Below are 13717 nucleotides of genomic sequence, written 5' to 3'. Positions count from 1 at the left end.
AGGGACTGCAAGAAATATGCTTCAAGAATGCCGGACCCATAAGGAACTAATCATTAAATATTCTCTCGTTTCCACCCCCGTTTTGCGCTCTGAGGAAGCCATTTAGAAGCTTTGCAATTTGTATGTAAATCTCAACCCTTCTGACCACGCAGTTAAGTATCCAAGTGACTTAGGAGCCAGCATCCCATTTTCAAAAGTTCTTACAATTCCTGTGCAAGTAGAGCACTCTTTTAAATAAAAGACACATGGACCAGACTTCAAGAACACTTAATCTGACCTTAAATGACTTGCTATGAACGGTATATGATTTTTTTGTGCTATGACTTACTATCCTTGATCAACGTCTGACTAGTAGAGTTCCTCTTGCACGTTTGGATAGACCCGTAAAGCTGCAGTTTTGTTTCTGCAGCTTATTCCACTCATTTGACTGACCTGAGCTGTGCTTTTTTTTTATATTTTTATTTTACTGTTTTGTTTTGTTTTGTTTTTTACGTGTAGTTCTAGTTGTTGATGCGTTAAACATTTCAGAAGCATCCTGGCACTGTAATACATCCATCTCACTGCGTAGTCCCAGCATTTGTTGGAGTGAAAAACAAAGGAAGAGGCAAAAGATAATACATTCTCAAGTGATTTCAGAGCCTAATGGGGTGATTTACTGATGCGTCTAAGCAGATCTGGGGGTTACCTGCTCCCTCTCCCCACGTTCCCATCTTTTTCCTTGTCCTGGCACCGGTGTCCTGGTGAGCCGGTTCAGGGAGCTATAATGCTGGAAAAGTGACCCTACCAAAAACAAAGCCCGGGGTGTCAGGATGATGGCAGATGGACACGGGCAGATGTCCCCTTCTGTGCCAGGCCGGCAGAGCAGTCCTTTCATTTTATTTATTTTTTTTTTCCATTTGTTTTTACTGGAGAAAGTAGTGGGGGAACAAGAGCCCCCCGCTGGGATCATCTGTCATGTCTCCTGCCGTCCCGCTTGCTCCAGGTAGCGGCTGCGGGGTGGGCGGCTGCCTGGCAGAATTCCTTTCAGGAAAAGCCCCCCGAGCCTGCCAGCTGGGCTGCGGCCCCTCGCCGGGTGGGGAGCTGCGATGGAGAAGGCGCACGGCCGCGGGGATGCGAGCAGGAGCGCGAGCGATGAGGGCACCGCAGGAGGCAGCGAGCGCTGCGTCTCCAGGATTTAATTCATCCCAGCCCCGCTGCCTCGCAGGTTGGTAAATCTCCAGAGCTTTCTAAGCCCCGAACGCGAGGCAGCTGGTCCAAACCTCCGAGACCCAAGCTGCCGAAGGGCCACCTGAGGGCAGGTCGCCTTTGGGTTTCGGTGGGGCCTTGCCTTCCTGCCTGGAAAGCCTGAGCTGGCCGCCCCGCAGCGCCGGCTGTTCGCACCTCCGCGGTTCGTGAAGCCGGGGTCCGTGCCAGACACCGCTCCTGTTCCTCCCTGTCCTCAGTGGCAGGGGGAGAGTAACTTCTGGTGAGGCAGGAGAAGGGAATGTTCCACGTAAATCCATGCTTTCCCACCCTTCCCCGCTGATGCCAAAGCTTATGCCAAAAGGCAAGAGTTCAGGTGACACCTGCGGCTTGGTCGGGCTCGCTTGGGTGAACCTGGTGTGAAACCCAGGGATCTGTAGAACCTCTGGGGTCCTGTTTGGGCTTGTTTTGTTTCCTTTCTTCTGGGAAAACTTGGTGCACGCTGGGGTTTTTCAAACTTTCACAAATGCTGTTCCAAGTGGTAACACAGTTGTCCAGAAACGAGCACAGTGCTTGCCTGATCTTCTTTCTTGGCGTTGCTTGTGTAAGGGAAAGGATGCTAGAGAGTTTGGAGAAGGGAAAATTGGAAAGTGTGTGTGCTTATTTAGTTAAAAAAGGAAGAAAAATAACACGTGAAAAAATGCAGTAACCGTGTCTGCCGATGACCTTTGGGGTTGGAAATAGTTTGATAATAGCAGTGTGGGGACAAGCAAGGAAAGTCTGTGAAGTCACTCGAGCAAGAACAAAAGGAAAAAACATGAGCATGTTTCCAGCTATTCCTCACTGGGATCTGGGCGATCCGTGCGGAGCCGAATGCATCCGATGCTTCCCCTAGCACGCCCATCAGCAAAGGGCATCAGGCAGGGATGAGCGGGCGCTGCCAGGTGTGACTGGAGGTAAAACAGGCGCTATGTGGGAGAGCAGCGGATGGGAGACCGCCGGGGAGACCGCCGGGCAGACCGCCGGGGAGACCGCAGGTCTTCACCTGTCCGTGTCGGCTGGCCTCGGTGCGAGGCCTCGCACTCGATTCCCCCAGAAGACCGCCTGTGCTCTGGGGGCCTGGCGTTTCCTCGGCATTCAGCATTGCTGGCCGGTTCAGAGGGCAGTGGCTGCGTGGTCGCTTTGCTGGTTACACGCCTCTGATCTTTTCTTTGCTACGGCAGCGAGTGCGAAGGGCACGGCAGTGGTGGCTCGGGGGCAGGCGTGTAACTCGCAGAAGCTTTTCCCTTGTGCATTTCCATTTGCTCTTTGTGCAGGGATGAGTCCAGTAAATATTTGCATTACCAGATCTTCAGAAGGGTTTGCAGAAAGGTGTCACGGAGGCAAGTGTATAAACTTGCAGTGCTCTCTGGTTCAGTAGTTCTGTATCACATGTACCTTGAGCTGTTTCTCCTGGGTTGTCCTGTGTGAACTAACATTTGCTGTTTGAAGCAGGTACAAATTTAGCTCAGTGTTTCCTTTCCAGCAAATTTCCCTGGAAATTACAGATTCTTGCAGTTCTTGCCGTGCTCTCGACTTGTCTTCAAATCCAAACAAATGCCTTACCTCGCGCTGAGCTTCGGTTCTTGTGTCTCGGAAGGTAAAACGTCCTGGTATTTGTTAACTTCTTCAGGAAACCTTCCTCTGTTCCCACTGTCTGGTTCTGAGATTAACGCAAGAGGTTAATAAATGGTGTATCTTAGGTAGACTTAGAGGTGTGCCGTCAAATTTATATTTATGTGGCATCTTAAACCCTCGGATCAAAGCCGCCCAACTGCTGCCAAACGTGGATTTGGTTAGCACAGCCCCGAGCATTGGCCGTGCTGGAGACATGAGCGGTGGCGGGAGGCTGCAAGCGCATCCATTCGAGCTGTGCCTCCAGCTATTGCAGTTCATTTAAGGTTGGGATTTTACAAAATATATCGTTTTCTTGAAAGAATATGGGATTTCATTGCAATTGCACTTGGAACTCGTTCAATATACTATCTGGCATGCATTTGTAATTTGAAAAATAGATTAAAAAGAGAAGCAAATTGAGGTATAACAATAATGGATTAAGAGAAACACTTATCTCACTTCCTTTCATTCAGCGGGGCTGTGCCTGTGGTTTGAGACCTGAACTCCAGGGATTATTTGATCACTGAAGCAATAAACGTTTTGGATTTAAGCTCACATCATGTCGCTCCCGGGACCGCATTTGACATTTGTTTCCCAACTGCGGTTTTTATCTCGCCGTTGTTTACCCCCGCGCTGTTTGCCAGCAGGTACTGCTGTCAGTAACGGGAGGTGTGTTCGCGCCCTGATCAAAGGCTCGCGGTAACAACAATCCCGTCGGCGTGCCGCCAGAGAAGCACAGCCCCAACCTGACGTGGCAAAAAGCACAAAAACCCAGGTTTCTTCCGATGTTGAACTAAATTGGCCCAAGGAGTTAACGCGTAGAAACAAAGCCCCCGCGTCTGACTCCGCTAGCTCGTGCCTTCAGGTTAACCTCCTGTAGCACAAACAGCTCCACACGGGCAATAGCTTGGGTTTTGTCCTCCTCCATAGCAATGACCTGGCTCTGCCTTGCTCCAAACAAGGGATTAATAATGCAATAGTTGCTGTTTCCAAAGAGCTCGGCTTTTTTCAGAAGTGTCTTTGTTTTTTTCCCGTAGACCCAACGAGACACATGGGCGTTTGGAGCCTTTAATAACTGCTCTCAGAGCCTGCTCTTGATTTGTTTGAGAACTGCCGATGATTTCGATGTCAGAGTTGAGAGGTACAATTGTAGTGTTAAATTTCTCAAGTCAGACCGGTTGAAAAGGGAGGTCAAAAGCAATAAGGGCCGGGTTCCCCGGGTGGGTGGGGGCGCAGGCTAACGGGCGAGCGCAGCGCTTTGCATGGACGTGGATCGCCCAAGAAAGAGTTTGGCTGTCACAGAAGTAATAAAGAACAGGCCTCCAGAGAGGTGCTTTCAATGATGCAGGTGTAGGAAGCGGGGAGTGTATTTACATACAAGCCAGCTTAATAGCGTGGGATTTATGCTGAAGTGGTTCTTAATGCAATACAAATTGGATACCCCGGCTCGCTTTAGATGAGGAAAATGTTAGAAGGAAAGATTTTTATAGCTTTTGGGGGAGAAAGTGTTTGGCTTTTTTTAGGGAACATAAAGGACAGCAAGATGGATTTCTTCGGGCGCTTGCCATGTTAAACTAGTGCTTTAGGTATGTGCATCGGGTTCTGCGTCAGCCTTCCAAGTTGGTTCTCGTTGCCTTGAAAATCACGGTCTTGAACAGATTTGGGCAGGGTTTCTGCCATATATCTGGCAACACGAGCCTAAAATGAACTTACTGAAAAAGCAGATAAAGTTTTGTTGTTTTTTTTTAAACCGTGGCATTAAAAAAAAGAAGAAAAAAGAAAGCAGCCCTGCCTCTGCGGCTTCTCATTGAAACTCCATCTTCTCCCTGCTTCTCTCCTGCCCTATAAACCAACTCTTCTGTGTGTATAAGTTAGCGCTCCGTGTCACTTATAAAAGAGGACTTATTCGTAAACTTCTGCATAGACAGTTCGGTGGGAATATAACTTTCTTGGCATAAAGCAAGCGGCTTTTTCCAGATCATGTAATGCTATACCAGGCTCTTTAAAGTCCTAGCGTGCTAGTTATTATTTTCTTTAGAATCTATAAAAGACACCACCGCTGAGCTTAGCGTTCCTGAGAATGCCACTGCACCCAAATCAACGGAAACGATACGGAAAATCCCAAGCAAGATCCCATTCCCACAGTTACCGGCGGGTCTTAGGGGATGCTCCAAGGCCGTCGGTGCGCAGACAGCCGGCTCGGGGTGGCTTTCCCCTCGTTTCCCCCCTTCTCCCCTCTGCAGGCAGTGAGCACGGGGAGGTCTCCTACAGGCGCGCCTCGATTTTTGCTGGGGTTTGCCAGCTGCAGGCTAAACATTCCTGAACCAGACCCGGATGCAACCTTTCAGCTTTCGAAGTCAGGGCAGTTGACTTGGACACACACACGCACATACTTCAGAATGTTTTGTGATGGGCTGAAATCGGCATTGATTTCACCATCCAGAAAGCAGCCGAGGGGTGTTTGCGTTCGCCTTCTGAATGTGCTCCATGTCCAGGAGGAGCACTGAGCCCATGGACCCGTCCGGCTCACCGAAAGCACAGCTGCTCACCCCATCTCAGGGTGTCCTGGGGGATTTGGGGGTGACAAAGGCAGGGGTCGTGTTGGCCAGGTCCTTGTCCAGGTGACTGTGCCTGCTCCCTGGCTGGGGGGAGGAGAAATGCCTTGCTGCCAGAGCGCTTTGGTTCGGACTTGAAAGAGAAAGCCTGGCTAAGGACCCCCATGGAAAGGAGAAATCATCATCCCCTAGCATATGCTCTATTTACTTCTATTTATAAGGAGCATCCGATGCTCGCTGCACTAATTATAGCCGCAGGGACTGGAAGAGATTTCCTTGCTCGCCGAGTCCAAGCCTCAGCTATCACAGGCTCTGTGCTTGCTGTCACAAACCCTCGCAGCGTTCCTTCAGGCGTTCAGGAGCTGCTCCCTAGCGCCTGCCTGCTTCCACGTTGCCTGTTCCCCCCGTCAGCCCCAGCGGGGCTGGTACCCGAGGCAGCACCGTGCCAGCACCGTGATGCCCATGCCTTGTGCCCGCTGCGGCCTTCTTTGGGCTGGGGTCCGGCACAGCGGGGCTGGGGGACCCCCAGAGACCTCCGACGGCCCCATGGCACCTGCCCGCGCCCTCCCCAGCCACATTTGGCAGGGGTGATCCCCGCTCCCCAGCGAACGCTGTGGGTTTGTGGAAGCGAAGCCTCAGCCCTGCTTGCTGCAGGCCTCCCCTCACAGCAGGGCTGGTAGGAACCCGCGTGCTCCCACCGGTAACACAACACATCCAACGGGGCAGCGCGCCGCCGCGCTGCTGGTGCCTGGTCGAGGCAGCCCAGAAATCTTTTGACACGTATTCAAGAGGGAGTTGTCAAAACGAGATGTATTTATGACAAAGTTCCTGCCTGCCTTTGCAAAGGGACTTGAATCCCTGCCAGCTCCTCAACACGCTCAGATTCCCAGGAGTTATATTCAGCACAATAAGTGGATATTTCACAGTAAATATTGCCTTGTCACAAAGCTGGCATGAGCGGCGGGCTGACAAGCAACAATTGCCTGCTTTGTGTGGGTGCTGCCAGGGCTCCTCTCCTCATCGGTGCTCCTGGGCAGAAAGTTCTGCCGGGCTCCAGCCGTCGTTAGCAGGGGGAATGAGGAATGCCCTAACGAACCCGCAGGTCGGCCAGGCTTCCGTCTGAAGGGGCAGCAGGAGGGGCTGGAGATGCCCGGTGCGTAATGGCAGGCACAGCGGCCGGCTGCTGGCTGAGGTGGGCGTCCGCTGCTCCCCGAGGAAACCGACCCGTTGGAGCTGTGCGGGGTTGGCAGCAGCTGGCGAGGGGAAACGAGCTCGTTTAGCGCCCTGTGGGGTTGGGGGTGTGGGGGCAGCACCGTTAGCTGTTCCCCGTCCTGCTGCTCCCCAGCCCATCAGGGTGCCCCGCGGTGTCCCCATGCCCCCGGGGTGCCCCCTTGCCCTGCACGCCGTGGGTGCCCGGCGCTGGAGGCAGGGACGTGCTCTGCGCCCCCACGGCTGTGGGGCAGGCAGGGTTGGGAGGCAGGGAGGAAATGGAATGACTTATGGGGCTGTCGTCGGCCGGAGTGGTGTCTGTGGTCCCTGAGCACAGCTGGCAGCGCACCGGAGGGCCTGGGCTGTAAGTGTGGCCCTGTTTCCAGCGGGGACTTTGGCACCCTGATGTTCCCCCTGCCCAGCTGGAGCCTGGCAGCACGGTCCTGGGCCATTGACAGCGTCTGCGCCCGTCGTTAACCCCTGGAAAACCCGGCGCGAGCTGGGGCTGGAAAATCAGCCCCTGGGTGCCCAAACCCCTGCGGCTCCGCGGGAACGGCCTCGGGCGCTCAGCCGTGGGGGCAGCGAGGAAGGGGCAGGGGAAGGGGAACTCGGCGTAGCCTGCGGAGGCGTCCTGCATTCCTGGGCTGCTCCTCGCCTGAAGCAGCAGCACGGCCTCGAGCTCTGCAGCACGTGGAGCTTCGAGAGCTTCCTCCAGCCTGCCCCAGCCCATGGCCCTGGCTGCGCCCAGGCTTCTGCCATCGCTCCTCACCTTCCCCTGCAGCACGTTTCTGGCGTGTGTCTGTCACCGCTCGCTTCTCCTTTGTGCGGGGATCTGGTTCTTGCTGCTCTCCGACTCCCGTTGGCTTTGTTGGTGGCTTCGATTCGTGAACTTTCCTTTGAGGAGCTCTTGTCGAGGGGACTGTTTGTGTTTCATGGGACTTGAGCAAAGAAAGGCAAAGCAGGCAGGGAATCCAGAATGCATAATTCCTGTCAGCTCCCATCTGCAGTTTGGGGCAGGACAGCATGCTGCGTGCCGTGAAACACCCAGGTTTAAAGCCTCAGATCCTTCTAATCTGTTACTCTGTAGTACAGGAAAAGATACAATGTGCGTAACATCTGGTCTCTATCATGCAGGAGGTACTTTGAAATTTGCATGCTATTGCCAATTTACGCTGTCCTATTCCTTTTGTGCATGTTGTGAGGATCAGAGAAGCCCTTACTGCTGGCTGACCGCTGGTGTATGCTGTGCCGCCACGTGCCATCCCTGCTTCTCCGTCTTTCACAGGGGGAGTACATACCTGACCACTGCTTTTGGAAACAGAGAAGCGGCTCCAGGTTTTTAACACCAGTCTCTTTGCAGGAATAAAATCAAGTTTCTTTCATCTTGCTGTCCTGCTGTTGGGGCCCTACCCATTCTCTCGCGTTTCCTATTTGTTGTGCCCCCGCCCATTAGCCATACATGAGCCCCCCACCTCCCCTGGTTCCTGCTGTGTAATAATTCTGGTTTATGGGGAGTTTTTCTTGGGAGTTGTCAAAGAATAATTACGCCCCATTAACTCTACTCTGCATCATTCCTAATTGACACCTCGAGAGTGCTTTCCAAGAAACCGATCCCGGTTGTCTCTTAATTGCCGCAGTCCATAAACTGTTACACTGAAACCGCGCGAAGGATTTGCACCCTCTAAAACTTTTCCCCCCAGTGCAAAACAGAACAGAGAACGTGAACACGAAGCTTATCAGATCTTGCTTCTTCCTCGGTTAAGCAGGTTGCTTCCAACCTCGCTGAGTACCTCCAAACGTACATCGCGATGTGAAAGCTCAGACCAGAGGTGCAGTAAAGGCAGAGACGGTGTCTGCACCGTGTTAACTCAGCAGTTTGTGCTGATGGGTGAGTTGGAGGTGGTGCGTGGGCCGAGCCTCAGCTGAATGCCGGTGTCTCAGCCCTTCAGGGGGTGGGAGCAAGTCCCCCGCTCGTGGTCCAGCACCCAGCAGGTTCCTGCGTGCGTGGATCACGCTGATGGACGGGGGCAGAAAGCAGCAGCCCCGGCCAAACACGTTTAGGAGCCCGTTCCCGGTTAGATGTGAGTAACGCACGGTTTTATCCGGGTGTTCTGTACAGCCCATGCGCCAGCATCACCTGTGTAAGGCACCGTGTCCCTGCGGGCCACAGCTGCAGCAGCAGGACGCGGTCCCGTCCGACCCACGGGCTGGCCCCGCCAGCCCCGCTGTGGCCGGGCCCTGCTCGCTGCCGTCCCCGGGCAGATAACGGCCGCCTTGGGCTGGGCAGCAGAGGAGGAGCTGTGGTGGTGGCAGCTCCGCTGCGCTGGAAAAAACTCACGGACCCCTGGCACAGAAACCGTTTCTGCACAGAAAACATGACACTAGTTACAAAAAGCCGTGTCTAATATCCTTTTCCAGCTTGGAAAGAGGAGTTTATTTTAATACATCCTTTTTTAATTGCCATGAGCTGGACTTGTAAATATTGTAAGTGGTTGAGTAATAGTCATCTGTTAGCGGACCAGGCGGAGGGACATTTTTTCCGCTCTTGGAGCCCTAACGTGTTCCCACAGCCCTGGCGGGGGACAGCGCCGAGCAGATACCGGCACAAAGGGCTGATAACGGGAAGGTAGCTCGGCCCCGGGGGAAGCTGCTGCCCGAGGGGCCCTGCCCGTGCCAGGGCTTGACATGCAGGGCCCTTGGTGCCCGGGAGGCAGCGGCACCCAGCCTGCTTCCAGGAGAGCGTTTCTGCCTGTCCCCTCCAGCCCGGCTGCCCAGAGGGGCTTTCCTCTTGTGACAAGGCAGTGTCCGGGCAGCGTGCCCCGTGCCGCCGGCACCGAGCGGCTCTGCGTGGCACAGCGCCGGGGCTGCGGAGAACCCGCCTGAGTGCGTGTGCTCTGCCGGATCGTGCCCCTCTGAACACCTTCTGCAGAGCGGCGTGGGGCACCTGAGCTAATAACGCGCACGCTTGTGAGATCAAATTAGTTGCTAGCACTTCGCCCGGGAGGGCCGGGCACACAGGGCTGGGGCAGAGCTCCGCCAGGCTCCCTTCCGTGCTGCTTGGTGTTGGTTTTCTGAGGCCAGGTACACGCATCCCGACGCCCTGCTTCTGCTGCGCACGTCGTTCTGTCTGAATGTGGGAGTCGGTTGTATTGGAAACAATTTCCTGATGCAATTTGGGTTTCCTTCTGAATAATCCTTTCCCCGGTGGGATGGTGGAGAGGGATTCAAGAAAAGCTTTGCTGTTCTTGCGGCGCGTTAAACCTGCCCCTTCTTGCGGCGCGTTAAACCTGCCCCCTAATTTTTGCAAGGCAGATGTGGAAGGAGGCAGATACTCCGCAGGCACGGCCGACGCCGAATTCGGAGGGTCAGTTGGGGAAGGAACTGCCCTGCCGGCGGGGCTCGTGGGCTCGGGCCGCAGTGCAGGTGATCGGGGTGCCAGGGTCTGGCGGGGCGGCGAGGAAGGGCTCTCCTGCGGTGAGCGTGGGGGAAAATCTGTCTCAGCTGGGAGGAGGAGCAGGGCTCGGAGGAAGAGTTTAATTGCAAAAGACCAATTGTAAAAGATGAAGGCAGCAACCTTAACGTGTTGTTTCATCTTTTCCAGGAATGCTGGTGGTAATTGTGTTGCTGCTGATTGCAATTGCTGTGGTTGCTGTCTGGCCAACAAAATAAGGCGAATGTGGGGCCCACTCGAGCTGCTGCTCACCAGCTGAGCATGGACGACTCCACAGAAGAGACCAACTTTGTGCAAAGCCCTTATGTGTTTTCAATAAACTCCCCAGTGTTAGAATGAAGCTGTGTCCGGCAGACATCCGTTCCTTCGTTCGGTGCACAGCTGAAGAGTGCTGCCTGGTTTGGAGGGTTTGAACTCGAACAGGACTCTTCCTACCTTATTTCACGTTCCGGGAGGACGCAGCTGGCTGTGCTGCAGATACACTTCCCAGCGCCTCCACGTCTAAGCAGCCGGTGATGCTGGCACGCTCCCTGCCTGGCCGGCTGCTGCTCTGCTGAGCGGCCGCTTGTCCTGGGCTTTGACATGCCGCCAGCCGTGAAGGTGAGGATGGGGAGGACACCGGTGGCTCCTGTGCTTTCTGACACCTTTCTCCAGACTGAAAACTCTTACTCTTTTTCAAGGCATACACGTTGTAGGGAATGCATGCACGTAGCTCGCAGCGGGATGGGGAGCGTGAGGGCAGCGTAGCCCTGCGGGGAAGCGCTGCTCCCGAGCGCAGGGACCCAGATGAGCTGCTCCGAAATGGCCACGAGTGAGTCAGCCTTTGGCGCTGGGGGAGAATTATCGGTGTTGATCTCTGCAGATAGAAATGTAAACAGCGGCGGGGCTTTAACACAACCAGGTGCGTAAGCGTGGAAAACCTTGCCCAAAATGCGCTCATGGGGAAGGAGCGCTCTCCACGTGCTCTGCCTTGCTCGGGGCAGCCTCCGCCTGACCACAGGAGATGCGCTGTATTAACGTACTCATTTCAGCAACGGAGATCTGCCTCTTTCTTTTATACCTTTACACGCACTGTTAATGCTGAAGGGAAGGATTGCCTATTAAAAACTAATGAGAAAGAAGTATTGAATGCTCACTTCTGGCCAAAAAAATCATTATTTTGTTACACGCGCCAATTTGAGTTCAGAATTGATAGAGCAAGCAATAACTGTTGAATAAAAGCTGATCCATTTATATACAATTCATCTGCCTGGCGTTTTAACGTTTCCTGTCATCTCGTGTTACGGGCGAGTGATTTCACTCACACTTCCAGCACCTCAGAGCCGGTTCTGAGAAGGAAAGAAGAGGCTCTGTGGATCTCGACACACACATCCTGCGGCTCTGTAATGATTGCCAGCCCTGGGTCCTCACCCATGGCGGTGGGAGACGTGCTCTGGGGGCTCTGAGCTGCCCCTGCCACCCTCCCCTCTGCACCCAGAGGTGCCGCGGGTGCAGCGCTGCGCTGGGAGCGGGGATGTGGGGCTGGCGCCACGCAGCCCCCCAGGGCATGAAGCCGTTCCCCTCTTCCATGCTCTCGGCTTCCCCATCCTTTGGCTGGGACTTGGAGTTTGACCCCTTGGGAAGTGCGTGCAGATCTGGAGGTCTGAGTGCAGAACCGCTCACGTTCAAAGTTCTCCTTGCAGCTCCAGGGTCCGACCTGGAAAGGACAGCGTGCCGTGGTTCTGCTGGAAGCTGGTAGCGGATTCACAGAGCTGCCGAGTACCCACCGAGCGCGTGTCTGTTGCTGGCGGGTGGGAACTGTCCCCTGGGGCTGAAAAGCCCCAGCGCTTTGCCCTTTCCTGCCCATGCTCCAGGGACCAGCCCGGGGCAGGCGGGGCTTGGAGCTCTGCGGAGAGCAGCCCGGGAGCTGCAGCTGTGCCGCCGGGCACGGGCAGGGGGCTTCGAAAATCCCCTCCTGAATGAGGGGCTGCTGGGGAGAGCCGCACCCCCAGCGGGATTCCCAGCCTTGGGGCAAGGCAGGGTGTGCTCTGCTGGCACCCTGTGCTCTGCTGGCACCCTGTGCTCTGCACACAGGTGGGAATTTGGGCTTGGGCTTGTGGCGGATAACGGCGGGTAACGTGTTCTGCCTGCAGAGTGACAGTTCGAAGCCTGTTAGTGCGAAGGAGCCGAGTCCCTCACACATCTCCATGTGCTTTGCTGGAGAAAATCCTTTAAATCCCTTAGAAGTCCAGTCCAGGTTGTTCTGTTTTGCTTGTTTTCCCTTGCAAAGATGCTTCATATTACAACCTTCAAAGGAGGGATGGAAAAAAAAAATAGTTTAACTTTCTTGTGGTTTTCAAAAGGACACAACAGGTTTTTGATTAGTTTATTGCTTGATCTCGGTAGAAATGGAGCTCTAAGCAAGGCTGCCCCAGCTGGAAAGGAACAGCAGGGAGCTTTGGAGGCGTCTCCAGCACCCGTGCACTCCCGTGGTGCTGGCGAGGCGGGAGCCGGGTGCCAAACCTGCCCCACTGGGCTCCGCTGGCCGTGGCACAGCGCTCGGTTTGCCAGGACGAGCCTGTGGACGGGGCTTTGTGTTAAAACTGCACTTCACGGAGGGAATTAAGGCTTTGTTTAAGCTCCCAGGATGGGCAGAATGGATGCATAATTCATCCTGATCAGGGGGACAGTGACTTTGGGCTGATAGAGGCTTTAAAAAAGATGCTTTTTGGTCCGTTGTGTCCTCAAACACATTTTTGTGTTGGTGCATGGGAAAGGTGGGAACGCGAGGATTGCTCTGCTGAAGTGTCTAACAAAGGGATTCGTAGGTTTGCCCTTTAGGTAACATTTAACGTGTCATGTGGGTGAGGAGCTTTATGAAAAAGAAGTGGATTTGGCAGCGCTCTGCTGTGCGTGCAGCGCTTTTCTGTCTCCTGGCTCCACAAAAGAAGGAAGGTTAAAACATCGGAGCAGCTCGCGGTGGCCCCGGAGCCAGCAGGGTTGCGAAGCCGGGGTCATGGAGCTCTGTCGGAATTGTCACTGCCCCACTGTCACCCCCCTGCCCCCCTCCCCCGCACCGTGCCCGTGGGGTGCAGCGGGTGCTGCGGTCACGCTCCGGGGCCTTTTCGGGAGCCCTCGTTTCTGGAGCCGTGCCCAGGGCACTGCTGCAGATGCTGCGAGCGCGTCTCTCGCCGGGGATCGGGCTGAACCCTGGGGATCGCCGGCCGGGGCTGGGAAATCCATTTGCTCCTCTGCAAAGCCGCCGAGAGCCCCGGGGCAGAGGTGGGGGCACTGCTGACCCATTTGTCCCTGCAATAAAGATCTGAGATTTCTGACCTCAGAGATGTTTTCGAATTAATAAATTATCGGAGACCCTGAGAGCGTGGGTCACGCGGGCTGACCCCTCTGCCGTTTGCAGCACCTTTTGCCCGTGTTTTTCTCTCTGGAAGCATTTTGCTGCCTCACTCCCTCTGCGCCCTCCCTCTGCCAGCACTCCGGCTGCTGGGGCTCGAAATCCCTTTGCTGGGGGAGCAAACGGGGGCCCTGAGAACGGCCCTCGGGCTAGCAGCCTCCCCCCAGCCCTGTCCATGTCCCGGTCCCCACACTTGGTCCTCGATCCTGCTCCTGGTGCTGGACGGGGGTCCCGCAGGTGTCAGCACCCAAAGGCACCCCCAGGGACCCAGTC

The 13717-nt window shown here is 54.9% G+C and overlaps 1 protein-coding gene across 1 annotated transcript in view; it reads left to right on the top strand.

The window, feature by feature from the left end:
• STX8 (syntaxin 8) overlaps positions 1–11295 on the top strand; it is a 97410-nt gene extending 86115 nt beyond the window's left edge. The window contains exon 8 of the mRNA XM_035342418.1: positions 10204–11295. Within this exon, the coding sequence (XP_035198309.1) occupies positions 10204–10271 (68 nt within the window). The 3' untranslated portion in view covers positions 10272–11295. The remainder of the gene's footprint in view (positions 1–10203) is intronic.
• Positions 11296–13717: the final 2422 nt, after the last annotated feature.

The sequence above is a fragment of the Oxyura jamaicensis genome, chromosome 18 (assembly GCF_011077185.1).
Source record: "Oxyura jamaicensis isolate SHBP4307 breed ruddy duck chromosome 18, BPBGC_Ojam_1.0, whole genome shotgun sequence".
Classification (NCBI taxonomy): Eukaryota; Metazoa; Chordata; class Aves; order Anseriformes; family Anatidae; genus Oxyura; species Oxyura jamaicensis.
Note: the sequence above shows the minus strand (reverse complement) of the source record. Positions and strands in the feature narration are given on the sequence as shown.